Source organism: Camelus ferus, chromosome 2, assembly GCF_009834535.1.
Source record: "Camelus ferus isolate YT-003-E chromosome 2, BCGSAC_Cfer_1.0, whole genome shotgun sequence".
NCBI lineage: Eukaryota > Metazoa > Chordata > Mammalia > Artiodactyla > Camelidae > Camelus > Camelus ferus.
This window is the reverse complement of record NC_045697.1, coordinates 36,573,355-36,598,914: the sequence shown is the minus strand read 5'-3', so window position 1 is coordinate 36,598,914 and position 25,560 is coordinate 36,573,355. Positions and strand designations below refer to the sequence as shown.

At 43.2% G+C, this 25,560-nt stretch overlaps 1 protein-coding gene across 7 annotated transcripts in view; it reads left to right on the top strand.

Moving 5' to 3' along the window:
- Positions 1 to 25,560, top strand: part of LNX1 (ligand of numb-protein X 1) — a 167,578-nt gene that overhangs the window by 52,405 nt on the left and 89,613 nt on the right. For 5 of the 7 annotated variants that reach the window (XM_014567109.2, XM_014567108.2, XM_006194037.3 and 2 more), the window contains exons 2-3: positions 1,470 to 1,599; positions 19,248 to 19,740. In XM_014567109.2, coding sequence (XP_014422595.1) covers positions 19,349 to 19,740 — 392 coding nt within the window. In that variant the 5' untranslated portion in view covers positions 1,470 to 1,599; positions 19,248 to 19,348. Of the gene's footprint in view, positions 1 to 1,469; positions 1,600 to 7,434; positions 7,498 to 19,247; positions 19,741 to 25,560 lie in introns of those variants that run through there. The other 2 variants (XM_032497402.1, XM_032497408.1) reach the window with 2 other exon arrangements.

Genomic DNA, 25,560 nt, shown 5'->3' with positions numbered 1-25,560 from the left:
GAGCAAGCAGGCCATCTTCTTGGGACGGGGAGCCCACGATTTCCCCAAGTAGCACATTCCATAGAGTGAGTAAAGTGTCCAGAGATGCTGGACTGGGGGACCCCAGAAATGCAGGACGCTTAAATACAATGATGGGAGCTGTTTACAATCCTCTGAAAGATGCCAGAGGGTTTAACAGTCAGTCGTCACAGTCATAGCTCACAGCTGCCGCTGCGTACGGGCTGGGTTGCAGCTCTCCTGTCGTTTCCTGTTGGCAAAACTGCAGCAACACAATGACTTGCCCAGGGTCACGCACCAAGTTGGGGAAAGAAATAATCCTGACTCCTCCTTCCTGGCCCTACCCAGCCAGCAACGCCACCTTATTACTGTACTAGCATTCGAATCTGAATCATGTAAATTGCTCCTAATTGCAGGCCTGCAGTGAACTGTAACCGCCGTGTGACACCCCCGGGCCAGGTGGGAGTGACTGAAGTTTCACAAACTCCTGAGTATGGGGTGAAATGCTGGGACAGGATGAGGCTAAGGAAAATGTGTTTGAAAACTTGACTCTGAAATTGCTGACAGGCACCATATTTCGGTTTTTTTAAAAACGAGTTTGAAATACCATCTCTTATTTATTATATTGGAACAGAGACACACACTTGGGATTCAAAGGGATGCCGTTCAGAAAGGCATTTGGGGATAAATCTCAGATCTTTTCCAAGCAGTCAGTCTTCACACACTTCCTTTTTATGCTCATTACACAACCGTCTGTTTTTGTGTTTATACTTCCTATGTTGTCACTTATATGTGGAATCTAAAAGATAAAACAAATGAATGTATATAACAAAACTGAAACAGCCTCATAGAGGATAAACTAGTGTTTACCAGTGGGGAGAGGGGAGGGGAGAGGGACAAGATAAGGGTAGAGGATTAAGAGAAACACACTACTATGTGTAAAATAAAATAAGCAACAAAGATACATTGTACAGAACAGGGAAATATAGTCATTTTTTGTAATAACTTTAAATGAAATATAATCTATAAAAATATTGGACCAATATGTTGTACACCTGAAACTAATATAATATTGTAAATCAACTTTACTTCAATTAAAAAATAGAGTTTTAAAATGAAAAAAATAAAGAAACTATCTTTTTAACTCTTTTGTAGGCAGTTAGTAGGAGCGGGTGGGAGGAGGGGGCTGTGGACGCAACCAGGCATATACATTCAGATCTGTCCACGGGGCTGGACACGTGCTGCGCTCGGGAAAGTAAGTAAATTCCATCCAGCAATTTGCTCTAACTGATTCATTTTTCCACACAGAGACGCCACCTACCTGCTCGCAGGTATTCAGGTAAATGACAGGTGGGCGGGACCTACTGGCTGTTTCAATAGCTAAGGTCCCAGTAATGTTTTATCTGTCGAGGCGCCCGTGATGTCACACATTTCCTGCTCTCCACCGACCAATGCCCTCCTCCTTCCTCTAGGCACCTGTTCGCCGAGGTGGAGGCTGGTCACTGCTCCTCGGGTGGCCCGAGGAGCTGCTGGATTCACCCACAAGGCGGGAGAGCTGCTGGGTTGCTGCTGCTTTGAGAGCCCCAGGCAACACTTGGGAAGGTGAGCCGAAATCCTCCATTTTTCTCTCTGGGCATTTAGACCGCTGGCTCCTGACGGATCTGAACGAGGAATTTGAGTGAAAAATATAAGCCAAATGACTGAGCCCTGGGTGTTTTTCCCAGAGGGAGAAGCCCTTTTGAAAGGAAAGAGATGCTTTTGACATTTTGGTTGCACAGGAAAGTTCTCCCAGGCCAGATAGTTAATCCTTTTTGTTTCTCTTAATCATTAATCCAGCCTCTGCTTGTCTGGGAAGTTGAACTGATTATTATTATTTTTTTAACCCTGAAATGGAGTGGAGTGGAAACTTTTTGAAACTTAAAGATGCAGACCTGCTCAGCCCGTGTAATGGGGGTGAGGAGACCGACTGAAATCAGAGTTGCCTTATTTGCCTTATTTTGCCTTATTTTCTATGTTCATCTCACCAGAGGCAATTTCTATCTAAACCTGTAAGACAACTTTAATTTTTTTTTTTCCTGAAAGTCTCTTCCTCCAACAGGTAAATTCTGTTGCCCTTACTCTGAAGCCCTCCACTCCAGCGTTCCTCCTTCTTTCAAAAAGTCTACTGTTTTCTTTGTTCTTTGTCGAACATTCTTTTTAAAACTACTTGGCGGTCTGGATGAGAATTGTTTGCATTCAGACCTGGAGAGCCTGCCTGCTGACCTTGGGTTAAAGTAAAGACTATTTCCTCAATGTTTACAAGAGTGTAAGCTCAGGTCTGATTTGTAATTGTTTTTGAACTCTTCCATTTTTTTCTCTTTTGCTTTTCATAGCAGATATACCAGGGAGATTGTTCTGCCAGGACCTTTTTTTTTTCTTTTTAAGTAATTTTACCTCTAGGATCCATTTTTGTTTTCTTAATCCTGACCACGCAGCTGGTTACTACTTCTGTTCTCGACCACCTAATAGCCACACTCTCCATCCAATACTGTCGCTCCAAACCCAGTTCCCCACTGGGATGAGCTGGAAAACTGGGGGAGAAAAAATCAACTGGTGTGGGAGACATTGCATTCTGGATGCCTTCATGGGCTATTTTTCTGAGATTTCAGTTTGCAAGGGAATCTGTTAGGAATATTCGTATCCTAGGAATATTCATCTCCATCCACCCAGAAATTCTAAGTGCATGTCAGTTCCCCAAAAGTATAAATTGAAATAAGCTGACATTTTTGTGTCCGACAGTTGCTTCTCCCCGACTGAGACTCTGCCCTCTACTTGTTACCAGTCTCTCTTGCTCCTCAGAGGCTGAGGTTGCTCTTCACCTGACCTTTGCGTCTGTTCTTTCCCCCAGCGGTGTGTTTGGGTGGTGGCTGCTGTTTGTCCTCTACTAGTGTGCTCACTTGATTCAGAGTTTTGTCAGCAGAGGAGAGAAAAATATCTCTGAGATCCTGAATCTTCCGGATAAAACTGTGTCTTTAAAGTCACAAACCTCTCCGCAAGATTGCCTTCCCTCTGGTTGACTGTGGTTCATTAATTCTTTGCATAGAACTTAATGTATGATTAAACCAATCATTTCATCACTGTATGTCGGGGTCCCTGGGTATTAAAGGAACAAAGCTGTGGACTCTTCACCCCCAGATGTAAGAAAGGGAAAAAATTACAGAGACTGGAACTCAGAGTCAGGTCATCTAGAATGCAGTTGATCTCTTGGATAATGCGTATCGGATGGAGAGCGTCAAAACGGCCCAACTGAATAGTGAGTTTTATCCAAAGGGGTGAAAAGACCTACAGTGGTTCCCTTCCTGTAGTAACTCCCTTCCTTGATTAAGTGGCAATAAGGCCTAACTGGGAAATGTACAGTCTCTCCCATTTAGTTACTTTATTATTTCTCTGACCTTCAGTTTCTTTATCAGTAAAGTGAGAGATAATATCCCTACAATATAAAGCGGTCCTGAGAAGTACATGGGGTAACATATATGGAGCATCGAGTGACATGTCTGGTGCTAAGTGAGCCATCCTTCTTGAAGGCGTTTTCCTGGGCTGCTACGGGGAGATGGTCTGACCCTTCCGAGATAAAAGGTTGCAATTGTTAGGAACCCTGATAGTTCTTGTTACGGTTATTGCTTGTAAGTAATTAACACCAATGTTCACAGTTCAGAGAAAGGAAACAGGCAGGAGGCAGGAGAAGGGTTAAACTGTGTCATTAAACAGGCCAGGCAGATTGGTCTCTGCCAGTCTTCCAGGAGTGTTTAGCAGCTGCTGGCCACTGCTGTTACTCTCATCCCACAACAGACCCACAAAACGTGGTCCTCCGCGGGCCTTCGGGCGAAATGTTCTGTTGCTATTTGCTGTAATCTGACTTGGCAGGCAGCCCTTTCTGCTTTCCATTGTGCTATCTCCAGGGCAGACTGGTGCTTGGTCTCCTCCAATCTTGCAGATAAACACCCTTCACCGCAGCCTGGTGAGCTGGCAGGCCAAGTTCCTGGGAGAAGGAGGCTGCCAGTTTGGAGTCTGCCCTGTACTAAGGAAGGGAGACTTGTGCGTCCTTTGGCTATGATTGTCTCCCTAATGGACTGTCCTATGCCCTTTGATGACCTTGAGCCATTGCATGAGAGCAGGTGTGTTTCCAGGGCCCTGGGACCTTCTCCAGGTCTCAGCCCATCCTGAAAAGATAAGGCATCTTTTCATCATTTACAAGCAATGTAACAGCCTAGTGGATTGAGGCCAGGGGTTCATAACCTTGAACCGACTACTAGCTTGCTTAGGGGAACCCAGGGAAGCACCTCAACCTCCCTGTCCATCAGTTTCCATGTTTACCTTTTCCCTGCAAAGGGATGCTGACATGGTGTACTTCACACCTCCGTGTGTCCCGTATCAGAAGCTAGATGCACATCAGGTTGACTGCAGGGAAGTGGGCAATGCCTCACTTGGAAATATTAGCCTTATTTATTTAATTCTAGATGGAATGGTGCTGCTGCTTTAAAATAGTGGTGTGGTCTCTGCCACCAGAATCCCTGGGTTTAAAACCCATCTCCACCTTGTATGAGCTGTGTGACCTGGGCTGGGTTATTTAACCTCACTTTACCTCAGCTGTAAAATAGGCTTATTGTGAAGTTGAAATGGGTTGAAATGTATAAAGTGCTTACAGTAGCCCCTGGCACAGTGCCAGCTATCATTCGTATTATTTTCTTGAAAAGAAGGCATAGTGGGTAGAATCAGTCAGATCTGGGTTTGAGATCCAGTTCCACCATGCAATTGCCAAGCTAAATAAGTAAGTTAATATCTCCTTGTCTTGGTTTCATCATCTGGAAAACGGAATATTCACAAAAACCAGTGCTGTTGTGAGGAATAACTGAATGGTTTCATGTAAAGTGCCTGTATATAGTAAGTGCTCTATAAATGGTAAGTCTTGTGTTACTATAGGAAACAATCATTATAATGGGGACAGCTAGACTTCTTAGGTCACGTTGAAGTTTGGATATAATAATGATAGAAACAGTAGTAATTTGAGGGCCAAAAAGTCTCTGAGGAAAACGGGTTTCCCAAAAGGCCCCCAAAGGCTCAGAAGGAAAACCTGGTAACAGGAATGATCTTGGAGTTCCAGGGGAGTGTAGCTGCCAGTTGAAATACCTGGTCCTTGGCAGAACTGTGAGCAGCAGGATTCTATGATGTAAGTAACCAGTGGGTTTTCCTGGAGCAGGGATTCCTGGCTTCCTGGCTTCCAGTAGTGTCTCCTTTTTAGATTTGAATTCCTCACTTAAAGTAGAGAAAACAGTTTGCTAGGATTCTGACTACTTAAAAGGCCATTTGTTAAGATGCTGCCAAGAGGGATCGGATGAAGGCGGCTCTAAAATGTGTCCTCCTCAGTGCCTTGCTATTCATGGACTTCCTGGTGGTACCCAACTATTCCTGATATTTATGTGCTGGCATCATGTAGACTCAATTTTATGTGGGTGGCAACTTGATTGTCCTCTGACAGTACCTCCAAAGTATCAAGGGCTTTTCATAACCATATGAAAGGAAGACTACATCACTCTTTCTGGGTTAATGGGATTTAACTGTCTATCCTCCCCAAAGACTAAAGATTTACATGAAAACTGTACAAATTGCTAAGCACAAAAACTGCACTGAGCTGAAATCAGAAACAGAAAATGTTGGTTGTCCCCTATTAACTTCTTCCTGTCACCATTTCCTCTTATCTCGTTTTGTTCTAAGGGACACGTAGACACCACAGTGGCCTTGCTTAGTTACCCAGAGATCTATTTCAGATCAATAGAAGGAAGAAATTTCTAAGAAATAGAATTGTCCAAAAGTCCAGTAGGTTGCCTTTTGGGGCACTGAGTTCCCTGTCACTGAAGGTGATTGTTTTGATATATTTGGTATCCAGTACCTATTCACTAAATGAATGAATGCATGAGTGAGGGAATGAATGAATGCCAAAGAAGACTTGAGGGGTTTTTTAGTAGCACATGCCACTCATTTATAAAATAAAGATTATATCACTGATCTCATAAGATCATTCTTAAGATTAAATGAGAAAATATATGGAAAGAATCCAGCATAGTATCTTTTTTTTAAAACAAATGTTATTTTCTATACTGCAACTTTTTAAAAATTTATTTTTATTTATTTTATTTATTTATTTTTAAAAATTTTGTTGTGAGGGGAGGTAATTAGATTTATTTATTTATTTTTAAATGTCAGTACTGGGGATTGAACCCAGGACCTCGTGCATGCTAGGCATGCGCTCTACCACGGAGCCATACTCTCCCCCTCAGCATAGTATCTTGCACTTAGTGAATTGCTCATTAAATAGTAATAATTATTGTGTTTTGTTTTATATTCTAAAAAGAAGGGGAGAGAAGGAATTTCTGGGATTCAGGTAGAGAGTAGACTAGATGACCTCTAAATTTGAGGTTTGCAGTTTTTATGACAGTCTTTTTTATTCCTATTCTCTTCACCCCTGCCCTTCCATGTCTGTCTTTCTAGAAAAACTTCTCCCCCTGTTCCAGGGAGCCACACTCCTTGACATGGTGGATCGACAATACACTTCTAATAGTGGCAGTAGGTTCTGTCCCAATTAACCGGGGGCATTTTATTCCTCATCACTAATATGTGACTTGGAATGTGTGGACTTAAATTCCACCATTATTTTCCAGTGACTCTCAGTTGCTTCTTGTGTTTGATGCATTTGTCACAGGGACATAAAAGACTTCAGCAACAGCAGAATGGAAACTCTCCAAGAATTTTCTTTAATAGCCTCGTGTCTTAGTATGTGGCAACAGCATACGCATGACGGTGAGGTCTAAATATGTCATCGCTATCTGTTGAGATGATTTGCATAACTTGCTTATGACTGCTTCTGTCTGTCTGTCACATGGCCTTTTTTGAACAGTATGCTGCGTGTCTAGGCTCCTGCCTGCTCACATTAATAGGTGAATCACCTGGTGTTTTCAAACTCCTCGTTAAGTATCATCATTATGCTTGTATTATGTCTTCTACGGCACACACACAAAATCAGCTCTTCTCTCTGTAGTCTTTTTTTTTGCCCCTTGAGGCTCTAGCAAATTTGGTTTAACAGTCCTCTCTGAAAACATCTGTGTTGTAACTTAGCAATGAATTAAAAGAAAACTACCACACTTTTATACTAGGGCAGATCTGCTGTCCCGATGTATCTAGCTGTCTAAGTGGCTGCAACTCAACACATTGTCCCCAAACCGTGTAGAGAGGCGTTGGAAGAGGTCATTGGAAATGGGTACCTAGTTCCTGGGAGAATACCCCTCTATTAGTTTCCTATTGCTGCGGTAACACATTACCATAAACTTGGGAGCTTCAAATAATACACATTTATTCCCTCACAGTTCTGGAGGCCAGAAGTTTGACATCAAGGTGTTGGCAGAGCCTTGCTTCCTCCAGAGGCTCCAGGAAAGAATCCTTGCCTCTTCCAGCTGGTGGTGCCTCCAGGTATCCCAGGCTTGTGGCTACATCACTCCAATCTCCATCTCTGTCTTCACATCACCTTCTCCTCTGTGCCTGTGTCTTCTCTTCTTCTCTCTTATAAAGACACTTGTCATTGGGTTTGGGTAAATCAGATAATCCAGGATGATCTCATCTCAAGATCTCTGACTTAATTACATCTTCAAAGACCCTTTTTCTAACATGGCCACATTCACAGGTTCTGGGGGTTAGGATGTGGGAATATCTTTTGGGGGCATCATTCTACCCACTACAGCCCCCCAGGTGACATTCCTACACATAGGCCCCTCCCATTACTTCTGGAGTAATTTCTTTTTCACTTGGAGGCTGAAATATTGGGCAAAATATAGGCAAGGAGAGTTAGACTTGGTAGCCTTCACCACTACCATTATTTATTCCTCTGTTCAAAGCACAATAGTTAAGTGTTTTATGTTCTAAAGACCTACTGAATTTTATTAGTCAATCGTGTGATTTATCTACAAAAAGCAAATCAGTAAAGGTCATTGTAGGTTGCTTTAAGAGACAAGTAGTATCCTGATTAAGGAAGTGATTATTCCACTGAACCTTGAGCGCAGACCCCATTTGGGTAAGTTATCACTTCCAAGTGCCATGTTTTCAATGGGACCTTAACAAACTAGAGAGCATCCTAGGTGGACCCTTCAGTACCACGTGGACTACCCAAGAAGACAACTGGAAGAACCAGAGGCAGAAAGACAAGAGAGAAACCATAGTGCTATCTTTACTTTGGTGGGGGCGTCCTGTTTTGAGAGAATAAATGTGATCTATTTTCCACTGCAAGACAGAACAATGCCCTAAGTTCATACTAACAAGAGGGAGGCATTCAGCTGTTGGCAAACTCATGAGCTCCCATCATTGGAGGTGTTTCAAACAGAAGTTGGTAGGTCAGCCCTCCAGGATGTTGTAAAGAGGATCCCTGCACTTGGTGAGAATCTAAGATCCTTACCCAACTCAAAATCCTGTGGCTTCTCATTAATTTTAAAATCTCAAATACAAGTCATCGTGTGGGAACACCAGATACCAGGGGGTGTAGTCCTCTTCCTTGATTGAGGAATTTGCTCTTCCTCTCACCTAGATTTCTTCCCACTTGTCCAAGTCCCATTTCATGATTCACCCTGAGGACCATCTATTCCTTAAACTTGACCTGGGCCACACTACACTGCTCCCTCGCTCCTTTCTCTCCATGCTTGTCCCTAGCTGCTATTTTGTAAGACCATGACCATTGTATATTCTCTTGCAGTGTTTTATCTTTTGTTCTGTATATAAGCTCCATTTTCCTAATTAGACTTACACTCATTGAAGATGAAATTGAACTGCCTATGGGGATTCCCACAGAAATGAAGACGAATGTCACGCATGTAATAGGTGATACATGGACGCCTGTAGAACTGAAGCAGTAGAAAAATTTTGAGAATTCAAATATCTTCCTCCACCTTGCCCTTCCCTCCGTAAATCTTGGATGTCTGTTAAAAAACGTGTTTCTTGAGTATATTTTTCAGCCTTGGGTGACAGAAGGCCAGTCTGTCTTCACCCTGCTTCTTCTTGGACGCCAGGCCTGCCCAGGGCCCTGTGACAACTGGTTGCAAGGGCCAAGGGCCCTTGGTCAGTGCAAAATACTCTGCCTTCATTTTTGTTGTTGGCAGGGGATCAGCTCCATTTCACCATGTTGGGAGACCAGGAAATGGAAGGACATCTTCTGTGGGCCAGAGTTCTCACAAAGCAATCTGAGTTTGAAAGGTGTGCAGTGGTGACACCTCAGGGGAAAGGCAGTAAAAGCTCCTCTCTAACAGGCTTGTGAAAGCCCATCCCTGACTTCTAAAGCTTGTATCTAATTGGCTAGCTCCTGGGACTCCTTTCACCTAACGCTTCCCTTGTTTTTCCCACTTTCTGAGCATCTATGTTCTCAGTTACTGACTCCAGATGTATTACACAGTCTCCTTCTAGTTCAATTCTTTAATTTCCCGGCCATATTTCAACCTCTTCATAGGCCATTTATATATTTTTTCTCTGTCTTTTCTAGTGTTGGCAACACTGTGCAGGCTAGTGTCATTCACAGACTGTATTAATGAATTGCTTACTCCCTCTGGGAGACCACTGATTGAGATATTAAGTAGGAGCAGAGCTAACCCTGCCCTTGGCAGCAGCCCATAAGCACATGCCCTTCCTCTGGTCCCTCTCCCTTTCCTCTGCAACATATGTGGCTCCCCTGCCTCCCCAGCCTCCATTTCCAATCCAGGCTCTTGGTCCAAAGACAGTTTTTAATCTGATGCTTGACTCTTATTCAGGTCTCTAAAGCACCTAATTTTTTTTAATTTGCATTCTTTTTACTCAAGTATAGTCAGTTTACAATGTTGTGTAAATTTCTGGTGTACAGCATAACGTTTCAGTCATATATATATATTTATATATATTCAGTCATATATATATATAGTATATTCGTTTTCATATTCTTTTTCACTATAGACTGCTACAAGATATTCAATATAGTTCCCTGTGCTATACAGAAGAAACTTGTTGTTTATCTATTTTATATATAGTAGTTAGTATTTGCAAATCTCAAACTCCCAGTTTATCCCTTCTCACCCCTATTCCCCCTGGTTACCATAAGTTTGTTCTCTATGTCTGTGAGTCTGTTTCTGTTTTGTAAATAATTTCATTTGTGTCTTTTTTTTTTTTTTTTAGAATCTACATACAAGTGATATCATATGGTATTTGTCTTTCTCTTTCTGGCTTACTTCACTTAGAATGACAATCTCCAGGTCCATCCATATTGCTGCAAATGGCATTATTTTATTCTTTTTTATGGCTGAGTAGTATTCCATCGTATATGTATACCACATCTTTTTTATCCTTTCATCTGTCAATGGACATTTAGGTTGTTTCCATGTCTTGGTAAAGCACCTAATTTTTCCCCATTACATATGTGTCTATAAGCTAAGGAACAGACCACAGAGCATTGGTCCATCTTCTTGTATACCTTAGTTGACAATTGATATTTATAAAAGAATTGATGGCACTTTAATACCTCCAAGTCTCACACAGTTTATCTATAATTTAAAATGTAATTGTAAATTCACTTTGTGTAATAGAAGATAGAGTTTACCCTAACTTTGGCATTTATTTTCCCCCCAATAATCTAATTTAGGAGTTGAAGCTAGAGCCAGGGCAATGGTGAGACAAACATGCCTGCCAGATAGTCATTTTAGAGACATGAGGCCACTGGTGTGAAGAATGAATCAGCACTGGTCCATCCTAGTCCTCCATGGGTGTATCTCTGGCCTTCATGGTTCAGGATGACATGCCTGACTGTGAATGTGACCTTGGCACTGAGGTGTGGCCTCAATGACCTGTTTGAAAGCAACTCGGCAAGCCATTCTGCACTGCGTAGCTTCATCCAAATTTTAATGCATCATCAACAACAAAAAACTCTTAAGTTCAGTTTCTTGAAGGTAAAAGACTAAGGGATTTTTGGTCTGTATGTGTGTGAGACACATGATAAAACATTAAGATTGGTTGAAGGGATTAAAGATTTTGAACAACATTAAATAAGTCAGCAAAAATTACAAAGCAAACCGACTGCAACAGTGCAGAGCCTCACACTGCTTGTACAGCTGCAGTCCACACAGGTCCCTGCTGGAGGGAATGCTTATGTCACTTGACTGGGCTCTCCTATCTACTCACGAAGAGAAGCTCTGTCAGGATCCAAATGTTTCGTGATCATTTTGGGGACTTGGCTTCAGGTTACACTTTTCCCCTCTCCTTTGAAAGTTCTTCCTCTTGCCTCATGAACCCTTCAGCAGACTGCTCATCTGGCTCCTCTATCAAGTACAACCATCAGCTAGAGCAACAGTTAATTTCCACCTTGGTTAAAATTTAGTGGCACACCTGTGACAAGGTTGTAATTCTCCACTTTTGCCTCTGCACCTGGCTGGAAACCAGGGCAGGTGGAAGGAAAAGATGGAGGCCCACAGAGGTGGTTTAATGCAGAGCTGGATCCTAATCACAGCCTTGACACCCCATTCTCTTTACCTGAGTCTCTAAAATTAACAGTGGCAGGGCCTTGAGTAGGTGAGGCAAGTAAGGTGCTTACCTTTGGGTACAAATTTTAAGGGGCACCAAAAGCGTTTTGTAAAGATTTACCACGTGATCCAGCAATCCCACTCCTGGGCATATATATATCCAAAGGAAACTCTAATTTGAAAAGAGACATGAACCCCAATGTTCATAGCAGCACTATGTATAATAGCCAAGACATGGAAACAACCTAAATGTCCGTTGACAGATGACTGGATAAAGGAGTTGTGGTATATTTATACAATGGAATACTACTCAGCCATAAAAAAGAAGAAATTAATGCCATTTGCAGCGATATGGATGGACCTGGAGATTGTCATTCTAAGTAAGCCAGAAAAAGAAGGAAAAATACCATATGATATCACTTATATGTGGAATCTAAAATATGATACAAATGAACTTTTTAAAATATATCCTGGTATATAGGTTCTTTATTTTTCATTTTTTTGTATATATATTTTTATGGAAGTATAGTCAGTTTACAATGTTGTGTCAATTTCTGATGTACAGCACAATGCTTCAGTCATACATGAACATACATAGATTCGTTTTCATATTCTTTTTCACCATAAATTATTACAAGATATCAAATATAGTTCCCTGCACTATACAGCATGAACTTATTGTTTATCTACAAATGAACTTATTTATGAAATAGAAAGAAACTCACAGACATAGAAAACAAATTTATGGTTACTAGGGGGAAAAGCAAAAAGAGAGGGATAAATTGAGTGTTTAGGATTGAAAGATACAAACTACAATGTACAGAATAAATAAACAACAAAGACCTACTATATAGCACAGGTAACTATATTGGGCTTGTAGTAACCTGTAATGAAAAGGAATATGAAAAAGAATACATATAACTGAATCACTATGCTGTACACTAGAAACTATAGTCAAGTAAATTGACTATACTTGAATTAAAAAAAAACCCCAAAAACTTAGTAGTCACGATAAGTAATATTTTAAAATAGTATTTTAAAAAACCAAAATTAATGCAAAAAATCCATGATAAAAGATCAAAAATTTTAAATTATTCAAGATGATTAGTCAAACCTGGCAATTTCCTCAGTTGAAAATCAGACAAGCAAAGAGGTAGATTTGGAAAACAGTACTGATGGCCTTGTTTCCTTTAAAGCCAGGAAAGTAAAACTATGGAGGAAAAAATTCTGGTTTTAGTATAAGTAAAATATTTAAATTCAAAATAATACTGTATGTATGTATTGAACACATAGTTTTCATGTTTCTCACTTTTTTTTCCCAACTACCTTAATGATCTAGGAAAAACAATTTAACCACTAAAAAATACAGAAAACGTGTATATTAGGACTCAGGTTTCCTTTTGCCCTAGGCTGCAATGTGGGTCACATGGCACTGGTGGGATAAGTGTATCTGTTACTTAAGACTGTCTTCAGTGGATTTTTAGGACCATGTTTGTCACAGGAGAAGTAGAAATTTTCCATAAGCAATGCTTTCTGGCAGATAAGGGGAGAACCCTAATGGTCCAAGGTGACTGACTGGTAAAGCCTCTGAGGACACTTTCCTTGTCGAGCACTTGTGTATCTTTTTTTTTTTTAACTGTGGGAGGGAAGGGGAAAGGAGCATCTGGAGCTGTGGGACTTCCAGTTTATCCCTTTGCTTGCCCCCCCCCCATCAGCTGCCCTAGGCCTGTCAGTGTTTTAATTTTTTCATTTATTAGTGAATGTCGGTGAAGGCTCATTGATGTTTATGCTCTGGATGAGAAGAATTCTCTTTGATTTACCATTTGTTGAAATGGTTTCCATTTCTCTTGTGTTATTTATGTCAGGACATTTTAGAACAAGAGTTGTCAACATAAAGGAATGCTTACAAACAAATGGCAGAGCCCCAAATTCCCCAAATACCATTCGTTCTTTGAATCAGATTATATGCTGAGAATTCCAATACTGGAACCGCTTAGCCATTGAGGCCTTCATTCTGTTTGTATAAATCTACCTAATGCCTCTAAATATCTTTGCATTTTCTAAACTGTGTTCCTAGCATTTGATTTTGCTTTTAAAAGCATCCACCTTTCTATTAGTCTTGATTCTTTTCCCCGTCTATGGCCAAGAATTGCTGATAGCTTCCTCTAGGCCTCAGGGCAGCGTTCCCTGCTCAGCTCTGGCAGGACTGCAGTACCAGCCCGGGTGTGCACTGCTGCCCGGGGAGCAGATGCAGTCTTTGGCTCTGGGAGTGGTTAGTTACTCCCACTTCACTTTGTCCTGGAGACCTGGGGTTCATGCTATCCATAGATTGCAGGAAGGACGCTGATAAATTGGGGAGCTTGCAGAAGAGTGCAGTCGGGCTCTTGGAGTCTGCAAACCTGAAGGAAGGTCGGATACACTTCAGGCTGCTGTACCTAGGGGGCACTTGGAGTCTGCCCTCAAATAATTGAAGGATTTAAGGAATTAGACATATTCTAAATGGGACCCATGGAGGTAGTGGGTGAGGTCTAGGGGGGTGAATTTTGGGTCAATACATGGACTTTCCCTCACTAGTAGGTTAGAGCTATTCAAAGGCAGAATGATCTATTTTATAAGGAAATAAAGTCCTGTTTCATTTAAGGACCATTTCTCAAGGCTCCCTTTCAACCTAAAGAGCCTATGGCTATCATGTTTCATGTTTGTCAAGGTTAAAGTACCAATGCAGGACACATTGCCATTTGACTACAAGGACAGATTCTTTTGAATATCATGAGGTCCCATTACTATTGTTGGAAAGCTGTGACTCATGCACCTATTCAAGGGATGCTCTGGAGTCAAGTCCCTTCAGTAGGAGGAAAATGTGAAATTGTCTGCGCAGCATGCCAGGTGACATGTTTATCCATCACTTTTCCAGTGCTGTATATGGTTTATTCTGACTACATCAGATAACCACTTTTTGTAAAGCCAGTGTGCATTTAAAGGAAAATTAGTGGGACAATGGCCACCAGAGACCCCATTGTTCTTGTAGATTATCTCATGCAAAATTTTTTCTGCTTCCAAACAGGCTGTATCCCAAAGGCTGTTCTTTTTGTGTGTGATTTTTTTCCACCCAATTTTATTGAGATGTAATCAACATACAGCACTGTATAAGTTTGAAGTGTACAGCATAATGATCTGATGTACATACATCATGAAATGATTACCACAATTCGTTCAGTGAACATTCATCATCTCATAAAGCCACAAAATAGAAGAAAAACGTATTCTTCCCTTGTGATGAGAACTCTTAGGATTTACTCTCTTAATTTTCACATGTAACACACAGCAGTGTTGATTATATTAATCATGCTGTACGTTCCTTCCCTATTACATACGTGTGTTACAACCAGACGTTTCTATCTTTTCACCTCTTTCATCCAGTTCCCCTCCCCCCCCTCTGGTAACTACATTTCTGATCTATTTTTCTATGAGTTTGCTCATTTATGGAAGTATAATTGACCTACAACAAACACTGTGTTAGCTCCTAGTGCACTACATAGTGATTTGATATTTCTGTGCATTACAAAATGATCACCACGATAAGTCTAGTTACAAAATGTCACCCTATGAAGCCATTACATCATTACTGACTATATATCCCACACTGTCCATTTCATCCCCTGAAGTCATTTTGTTTTCTTAAAATCTATTGTGTCTGAGATAAGAATTGCTAGTCCATCTTTCTTTGTCCATCCCCTTACTTTCAGCCTGCATGCGTCTCTAGCTCTGAAGTGGGTCTCTCTGAGTCATTCATTTTGGAGCTGGAAGTTTGTACCTCTTAATCTCCCTCCCAAAGGCTGTGCTTAAGGCTTTTAAGTCTTCAGTCTACCGGATTTTTCCAGTGCAGGAGTCAGTGTACATACGCCCTCTGAAGACCCTCTCGGTTGCAGACACTGCTGACTCACTTTTGCTCTGAAATGCACCTTTGTTATCAGGAAAGTGTAGAATTTGCAAGTTAGGGAGAAGAACTTCTGTAGCGATTTCCAGCAAGATAAACGAATGGGAAAGGAAGTGGGGATTGAGGGAGATTTTTACTTTTCGTGGTACTTTCCAGCACGACATTGGTGGACGACACTTCTCTCTGAAAGTCACCTCAGGCCTCTATTCCACCCCAAATCAGAGAGGAAGGAGGAAGGTTGGTTCCTGAGCCATAACAGGGCCTACCAAGGAGGTGTAAGGTCTCCGCCCCCACCACCCTACACACACCCGAGGAGAGAACCCACTTCCTGCTCTTTCTTACTCCAAACTGCAAAGAAGCCCCACTGTGGCTCCCTCCTCCTCTCAGCCAGGGCCAGCGTGCCCACACACTGAGCACCGAGGATGCACTCAAAGCTGACAGGCCCTCGCGCTCACTTTTAGGGGAGAAAATTGTTTACTTTTGAAGCCTTAATGATTTTTGATAATTTCTTCTCAGTCCCTCAGCAAGATAAATACATGTCTAAAAACATGATCCATCGTACATGCTAATAAGATGTAAACTGGAACTAAGAAACATCAGGTAAATGATATTAATCATATTTTTTAAAGTCTACCTAGTTTTTTTCTTTGGAGCCCCAAATTGCTTTTTCAGCCAACTCTCTCATCTGTGTCTATTCATATAGGCTTTATTTAGTCTAAAGCAAAGTTGGAAAATATATACAGTGATGTTTACATTAATATTATGTGAAGAATCTGGTTTACTCACATGAGTAAGTGCCCGAGAATTCAAATTGCTCTCAGAGAAAAAAAGGAAGAAAAGAAAAATGAATTGGTGTTGGAGCTAAAACCAGCCATTTTTGCTTGTCCCTGTCCATTCACCCTTCCTCAGGCATCTTACACTCAGTAAAGTCAGAGCCCTTTCATTCAGAGACCTTGGGAAAGGGGGGTCCCCCTTGCAAGGAGGCCGAAAGAGATTTTTAACCTTCTAATTTCCTGGGGCTCCTATATTTAGTTGGTCACATTTTGGGATTCTGACTGGTCACAGTCAAGAAAGATGCCAGGAGAAAAGCAGCAAAATGTGTAAGAGCAGTAACTGGAGTCAGCAGTTACTCTGGGTTTTTTGTTTTTTGTTTTTTGGTGTGACTGGCAAGTTTCTTACCTGCTTCACCTGTTTCCTCATTTGTTAAATGAAAAAAAACCAAAACAAAACCCCTGGGGATTTGTAAAGATTAAATAACATAATATATCTAAGGCCCCAGCATAGTGCCTGCACATGGTAAATGCTCAAAAGTGTGTCAGAAAGAAAAAAAAAGAGATTTTCCCAAAAGCCAACCACCCCAAAATAAAACACCTCTACTTTATTAGCACAGAACCATAGGACTCCGTTTCTGAAAGGGATTTCATAGTATCTAGTCTGGTTGTTTGCTTTTATTTTCGTTAAGCCAGGGTTCTTTGAAGAAAATATTATGAGGAAGCTGATGTGTGAGATAAAAGTGGAGCTGGGACTGGGCGGGATGGAGAAGTGGAGACAGCCCACCATCCCTCCTTTCCTTTTCTGGAAGACCCTGAGGCCTCTGACACACCTTCCAGAGCACAGTGTACAAACCAAAAATCTGGCCATTTCACCGATAAAGGAATGGCCCAGAATTGTGACGTTTTTTCAGTAGTTCGACCAGAGCACTCCTGTCACTCTCAGGCCCAGCACAGCGAGAAAGAACAGACAGAACCCAAACCCATGGAAGTATTCGACAAAACTCTTACAATTTAAAAGATCTAGTGTTTTAGTTCAAAATACGTGAACTTCCTTTCCTAGAGTAGATGATAATCTTTTGGGTGGCCCATTTCCATTCTCGTGTTTATTTTTCCACTGTTTTTCATGCCCCTTAAAGCACTTCCTGTGAGGTTCCAGTACCTTCTATCAGCCTGAAGGACACACAGCAGCTGTGTAGGTTTCCATGAAACTGAGCTAGAAACAACTTCACCCTCACCTGCACCCTCTGCCTTAGCCTTCCATGGGCTCTTTGGATGCTAAATAAAATGCTGTGATTCCTACATGCTTTCACATTCAGGGCCTTTTACTTCCACCTCTTGACCAGACTGTGCTTCCAGGCGTATTAGTGCAGCCCAGAAATGTAAACATGAAGCTGACTCAGTGAAAGTTTGAAGTCGATGGATTTTCTTTTTCAGATAAGTCTCTGTTTGTACAAACAACCTCGGACTTTATTTGGAAAAGAAAAAACTAACACAGTTTATGACTGCTGTGCTATTTCCAAACGTGGCTAGTTTCCTGTTAGGTTATTCATGTGTCTTTATATCCCCGTGGAAAGCTGAAAGTCGTTTTATTTACTTTCAGAAAATTAGGAAGTTGAGTTGGGGGATAGGGATAGGGGTAGCTGCGGGATTCTTAATTGTCCTGAGAGTCGACCCAGAGTCTCCTAGCACTTACCTGCCTTTGCACTGCTTATCTGGACTTCTGATTATAGTGTTCACGTCCACCTTCCCTGGACTGGGGACTCCATGAGGGCAGGCATGTCCTTTAAATCTCTCTTGAAGGTCTCTTCCACAGCCAACTCACTACCTAGCTCAAGTTGGTGCTCAAAAAATGTTTACTGAAAACAGAGATGTTTATGATTCTCATTGTTACAAATCTCATTCTACTGCAGCTCATTAATAAAGATGATTGAAGGCCAAAAAAAAAATCTTTATTGACTGATTATCCAGGAAGTCATGTTAATCAGGCATGTTAAACACTCTATCTTAAACTTATATACCAAAGGGAGTTACATGCTGGGATAGTACACTCCTAGTTTGAAATATATATATATATATTTTTTTGAATAAAAGAGATGATTAGAACAAAGGCAGTCAGGCGCGCGCACACGCGCGTGCGCGCGCGCACACACACACACCCCCCTTTATAGAAACTTCAGCTTTTAGTTTCCAAGCCAACAGAGCTAGACTGGAGACAGAATGAATTCAGTAACAAATATACATTATGTAAGGATAGTTAATATTCAATGTGCACTTACTATATTCCAGGGACAATTCTAAGAGCTTTATGTCTCATATCTCTTAATCCTCACAATAATCCTATGAAGTAGGCTATTTTTATCCCCATTGTACAGATGTGGGAACAGAAGCTTAAATCATTGGCCCGCAGTAGTGGCGGGACTGGCCCAGGTGGTGTGGCTCCAGAACCCACTTTACCACTAAGTGACTGAGTAAATGAAATGCATGTAGAAGAAAACACTGCCTTTATCTTCAGAAACATACAGCAGCCTCAACTTCTCAGATGATTTAGTTGAAGACTCCGAGGTCCTATATATTCTGAGTTTTGGAGAAGGGTGGGGAAGCTAAGAGACAGCCATCAGACTGTTAACAGCTTTTCTTCTTGTCCTTCTCTGACAGAGAACTTTATAAATCACTGGTCTTTTTAGTTAACAAATTACATTTCTTAGAGTGTATTTCTGGGCATTTCCCAGATGTTACCCAAAGGATTTTCACCACATCAACATGAGGTTGTTAAAGGTAAACGTGGTTGCTGCTGGGATAGGTGGTTAAACTGAGGCAGAAGGAGGCAAAGACGCTGGCCCCGGGCCATGTCAGTCACCCGAGTGGGCACTCAGCCCTGGCTTCTGAGTCACCACTCACTTCTGGCCACCGGCAGCCCTGCCTCACGTTCATAACAAGCCGCGTATTCAGCGTGCTGTGCAATCCAAGATGAGCTGTCTTATTCTCTTTCAGGTTAGTGGATGGCTCTGGGAAGACCTTGATTTGCTCCCGAAGAAGCTGTGTTTTCGTGGGTTGGCTTCCGGTCATACTGCCCCGCCCCGACCCAGTCGACCATGAGCCAGGCAGATCCTGCCGATGACCCAGATCCCAGCCCCGCACCCCTGTGCGTGGTGTGCGGCCAAGCCCACTCGCCCGAGGAAAACCATTTCTACACCTACACAGAAGACGTGGACGATGACCTCATTTGCCACATCTGCCTTCAAGCTTTGCTGGACCCTCTGGACACTCCCTGCGGACACACCTACTGCACGCTCTGCCTCACCAACTTCCTGGTGGAGAAGGACTTCTGCCCCGTGGATCGCAAGCCTCTGGTTCTGCAGCACTGCAAGAAATCCAGCATCCTGGTCAACAAGCTCCTCAACAAGCTGCTGGTGACCTGCCCGTTCACGGAGCACTGCGACGAGGTGCTACAGCGCTACGACCTTGAGCATCACTTTCAAACCAGGTAGGGAGGGCCTCCCGGGCGGCCAATCCCGAGAAGCCCCGCCCTCGCGGCGCCGCTGGAAGGGCGGGTTGTTCCGGCCTGGGCGCTTTCTCTGCGTTCTGCTTTGCAACCAAGGAAAGGATTCATTCAAAATAAGACACGCTTTAGGTGTTTATGGCTGTAGTTCAGTGTGAGAAAACAGCAGGAGGTAGAGTTTGGGGGGTGGGGTGTTTATAGGAATTTTTTGGTAAAATATACGTAATATAAATTTACCATTTTAAGCATTTTTAAGTGTACAGTTCAGTTGGCACTAAACACATTCACATTGTGCATCCATCACCACCATCCATCTCCAGAATTTTTTTCATCTTCCAGAACTAAAATGTCATATCCATTAAAAAAAACAAACAAAAAACCAAACCAAACCCAAACAAAATAACCTCCCCATTCCCTCGTCTCCAGCCGATGTAAACCACCATTCTACTTCCTGTCTCTATGATTTGATTGCTCTGGGAACCTCATAGAAGAAGCATCATTCAATGTTTGTCCTCTGTGACTAGCTTATTTCATTTGTGTGCATTTGAAATGTGAAAGATACTGGAAAGATCTGATGAGCAGCTTGCTCTGAGGCTCCTGTTTCCCCAAAAGGTGTCCTGGTGGACATGGCTTGTTTTTTACCTGAGAAAAAAATATCTCCCTGTTTGGCCCATGAGTATTAAAATTTCCTCTTTATGGGAATTGGCAAAACCCACCTGTCCTTTGGGGAGATGTGAGGTATTTTCAACTAAGTTTTCAAAAGGAGAAATTTAGAAAACGTTTGTCCTCCGACCTATTTGTTCTGCAAATTTTTCAGCCAGTGGTCGGACCACCCCTGCTGGTGGCCGACATCACCGCTCCACCTGTCTGCCTCTCATTTTGTCCACTCACACCGTCCTGTTCCTGACATTCTTCGTGTGGACGGCCTCAGCGGCTGCCCGGGTCTCATGCACGTGAGGTACTCTCTTAGAGCACTTAAGACGCTTAATAAAGCGCGAACAGTAATGCCACAGTTATTTTGTAAGAGGAAATTTGGAAGCTGGTGTTTATCTTGGTTCCTGTTCTGACAAGGGAAAGAGGCAGGTGCAGGTGTTTTTATCTAAAGGTCACATTCCTCCAGTCATGAAGCTGAGTCTTTGTCTTTGGAGACATGCGGATTCTCTAACGTGGACGTTTGTGTCCAAAGCAGTGGCCTGGGTGTAATGCTATGCACGTGGTTTCCATGCTGAGTACTTCGGTGAACTCACTTTTCTCCCCTAGATGTTGAGCCAGACGCATCTAACTCAGGCTGGTGGGCTGCCTCTGAGCCTCTGCTGTTGTTGGTGTTTGTTTAAACTAGGATGCACCTCTTCTCTGATGGCCCAGAAGGAAGTGCAGGCAGAGGAGAAGGGGCAAGGGAGTCTATTTGTGACCTCTGCTGCAAGTTTTGCCCAGGGAGGAGAGGCGTTGTCTGCAGGGGAGTTGGTCTGGGGTCAGAGGTGAGGTGGATGCCGACAGGTGCTGGTGCAGGGCCAGGGCCAAGTCTGGGGCCACAATGGGGTAGGGGGCTGAGGAGCATGGGGAGGAGAAAAGGCCCTAATAGACCTCCCTCCCCATGTGCCCGTCTTTTGCCACCTATGCATCTGTGTTGGGGTGCTGTATTCATTTCTTACTGCTGCTGTAACCAGTGATCACAAACTTAGTGGCTTAAAACAACTCAAGTGTGTTACCTTACAGTTCCGAGGGTCAGAAGTCCAACGAGGGTCTCACTGACATCAAGGGCTTGGGAAGGTAGTTCCTTTTGGCTCTAGGGGAGAATCCCTTTCAGCTTCCAGAGGCTACCCGCCTTCCTTGGCTGGTGGCCTCTTTCTCCATCTTCATTTTTTTATTTTTACTTTTTAATGGAGGGACTGGGGATTGAACCCGGGACATCATGCACACTAAACGTGTGCTCTGCCACTGAGCTCTACCCATCCCCCTTCTTTCTCCATTGTTAAAGCCAGCAGTGTAGAGTCTCTCTCTCCTTTTCCTTCTTTCCCTCTTTCTCTTTCCTCTCCTTCCATCCTCACATCTCTTTCTGTGGCTCTAATCCTCCTGCCTTTCTTATATAAGGACACTTACGATTACATTGGGATCCACTCAGTGAATCCACCTGGATAATTCAGCATCCTTTCCTCAGGATCTCAAGATTCTTAGTCATATCTGCAAATCCCTTTTGCCATGTGAGGTAACACATTCACAGGTTCTGAGGATTAGGAGGTGGACATCTTGCAGGGGGGTGGTCATCCTTCTGCCCACCACTGGAGGTTTGCAGGGGAGGAGCAGAGAGGAGAGAGACAAGGAAAGAAATAGAAGCAGCCTGTGGAGAGACAGTGAAAACACAGCAGCCCCTCCCCATCCCCTCATCAAGAACTGATTTGGGGTCAAGGCTATCCCTAAAAATTGGGATAAGGTGGCACATGGATCTGGGAGCAAGGCCAGGACAGCAGTGGTGCCAGGGAAGGGCTGGGAAGAGGCAGCGGGGCGTCTCTGGAGCCCCCAGGAGAGGGGTGATACAGGAGGGCCTCCGCTGCCTGGAGTGGGAATTTCATTCACCTGCCCATGCTGGCTGAGTGACCCGGACACCTCAAGGAAGCCTTGGGGGAAGGCCTGATGAACGCTCAGCTGATAATGAGATGCATGTCTGCAAAACAGAAGTCAGGAAAGAACCCCAAACTTTCATCACCTCTCTGAGCTGCAGCCTCCGCGGCCTTCACAGGCGCCGTGGGCAGCCCTGGGTGGAGGGGAAACTCTCCCGGAAGGTGCTGGGCCTCCACACTCGTTCTTGGCTCCCTCCACACTTCAGCTTCCTAAGTAGGTTGAAACCAACATTTCCAAAAATAGATTGTATTTGTTAGTCATCAAATGCTTAATATACACTTCCTTTCCCCCTCCCTGTTCCCTGGGCATGTCTTCTTTTTTTTCCTTTTGGCCAGGATTAAGAATTTGGAGCTAATCCAGAGCCTGACTCCAGAGTTCTCTTGGGCCTGTGACTGGGCCAGTAGACGACCTCTTCCTCCCCTTGGAAAAGATGTGAAGACGAAGTAGTTACTACCTCTGGAGTCCCTTAAACTGGGAAAACTCAGAGCTCCCAAGGGGACAAGTGTTTTTCCTTCCATGTCTATGTGAGGCCTCCAGGTTGGTGGCTGCTTGGATGGGAGGGTTGTCTTATGTTTGCCCTAGAAGGTAGCTTTGTTTATAAAGTTTGCATTCTTGGTTTCAGTGTTTAAAATACAATAAGTTAAAAAACATTCTTCCGCTAGTGCCGCTTTGATGAATAGAAACTAGGCCGGCTGAGAACTAGTATGGAGAACTTAAGTGCAACTCTAGTTGAAAGCCACCGTGAGACTGATGAGGATGCACACACACCCTCCCCGGGGTCTTGGAGAGCTGACAGTCCCTGGCTTCCCGGGAAGCCCCACATATAGGTTTCTCCACCTGCATGATGGGGACTTACTGCAGGTGGCTCCTTGAATACAAGGCTCTTGCAGAAATGAATCACATTTAGAATGTTTCGGTTGTTCCGTGAGGAAGGGCTGTGTGCTCCAGAAATGTTTTCTAGGGCTCTGCTCACGGCCTGTCCGTAGGATCACTGCTAATAGTAACAGCAGCCCTGCGTCAGGGGTGCTGCCTGTTTTCTGCAGAATTCATTTTCATTTGTAAACATTGTTATTTTACAACTTCAGACCCTAAGTTGAATGTAAATCCTTAACTAAAACATTTAGGACCAATGGTGGGTATGCGTGACTGACCAGACCAGTGATGACTTGGAAAACTATTTCTGACTTCAGACCAGAGAGGTCTTCTGTGGGAGTAAATCTGCACATGTGAGCTACTGTTCGGAATCTTCTGGCTAATTCTGTTGACCTCTGCCCTCTTAGATGCTTGCAGACTCCCGTCACACGAGCCTCCTGTAAAGAATTCCCACAAGAGTGATGGGTTTGCTGAGTCCAATGGCAGCCTTCCTAACCAAGGGACACTGCCAGTGGTCATGGTGGGGGCACTGCCAAGGGCCAATTCGATGTGTGTCTCTTGACCCAGGCCAGCAGTGGGAGGGTGTGTGGAGGCAAAGCTTTTCCTTCCTTAATCCTGAGTGGGAGTTATGTTAGCCTCAAGGCGCCATCTTCATTTTGCAATATCATCATCTGCATATATAACATTTATCAAGGATCCACAAGAGGCCAGGCCCAGAATGAGAGAAAAATCTCTACAAGTCATGATTTCTGCCTCTGGGAAATGACCTTTTAGAGGTGAAGGAAGAGAATTTGAAAACACATGCATGTTGAATTGTTTCTTGGGACGAGTCGCTTTGCCCTGTAATTTCTCTCTCGTGGCAGTTAGTAAAAATGGGAGATGATAAAGCTGACCCGTCTTCAGTGTTTACGATCTCGGATAGAGAGCTCGTTGTTCAGTTTTGAAAACAGCCCTGAATGAAAATGTGATGTCACTGGCACACCTGACTGAAGGCTCTCTGGGGTTATTTTCTTGATTAACTTGAAACCCAACGTCCTGGAAGTTTCTTCTCCAAAGACCTACCCTGGAACTTCTCCTGACCTTCTCTTCCCTCAGGGGTTCTTTTCTGTAGTGTGTTTAGTGCAGCACAGGCTCAGCTAGCTGTCCACACGGTGGGGAGGGGTTTACTGCTGGAGAGAGGATCCAGGGGGGTGTGACTCTATAGAACGGTGGGTGGGTGACAAGTTTTGTTGGTCATTACAGCCTGGCTCAACATCTCCACTCACTGTGCCTGACATACATCCTTCATGTGACTTTCCAGCCTTGAACCCAGCTTCCTCCTGGCCCTACCTAGTAGAGAGCTGCTCTTTTATCTCTCCTGGGCATGGAAGAGATGAGGCAGTTCCCTGCATTACTTTTTGAGAGAATTATTGAGTGTCCATCAGATTAATCTCCAAGTAATTCTTTAAAGAAACCACATCATCCACAACACTCATACCCAGAAAGCTCCCTTACGCTTTTCCTTTCTTTCTGGACATTTATTATTTATATGTATAAATATTTAACCCCTGCCATGGCTCTTGTAAAGTCTGAAGTCCTTTTTTGCTAATTTGCCTGTGATCAAGAAAGACTGGTCCAAAAAAATGGACTCTTTAACTGAGTTGAATTCTCTTTCATTCAATAAACATTTATTGAGCATCAACTCTGCTCTAGGCACTGTGGTGAGGATATAATAGAGAACAGGACCAGCAGAACTCCTGCCCTCAAGGAGTCCCCTGTCTAGTGAAAAGAAACAAGAAAACAGGAGGTGATTGGTCATGTCTGAGATGACATTGAAGAATAAGTAAGAATCAGACAGGCAAAGGCTGGGGGCCAGGATTAGGGTTAGGATCGTTTGCTGCAATCCATGACCATTTGAAGGTGGGATTTTTATCCCCAAGGGATTGTATTAGTTTGGATTACATCAGATGGCAGGTAGTAGAAAATTCAAGTTATATTGGTTAAACTCTGTAAAAGTTCTCTTTTTCTCATTTGACACAGCGTCTGAGGCTAGGAAGTCCACAACTCGTATGATGTTGCCTTGATGCCATCAGGAATCCAGGCTCCTTCCTCTTTTCAGATTAGCACCATGTGTCACCTCATGGTCTCAAGATAGCTGTTCAAACTCCAGCATCACATCCAAGTTCTAGGCATAAAGCATCAGGCAGGAAGGGCAAAATACAATATGCAAACAGAGACTCCCTCCTTTAAAGAGCTTTCTGGGATGTCTCACCCAGTAATTTCTTCTTAAAACTCATTGGCCAGCATTGTGTTACATGGTCGCCCACTTGTGAG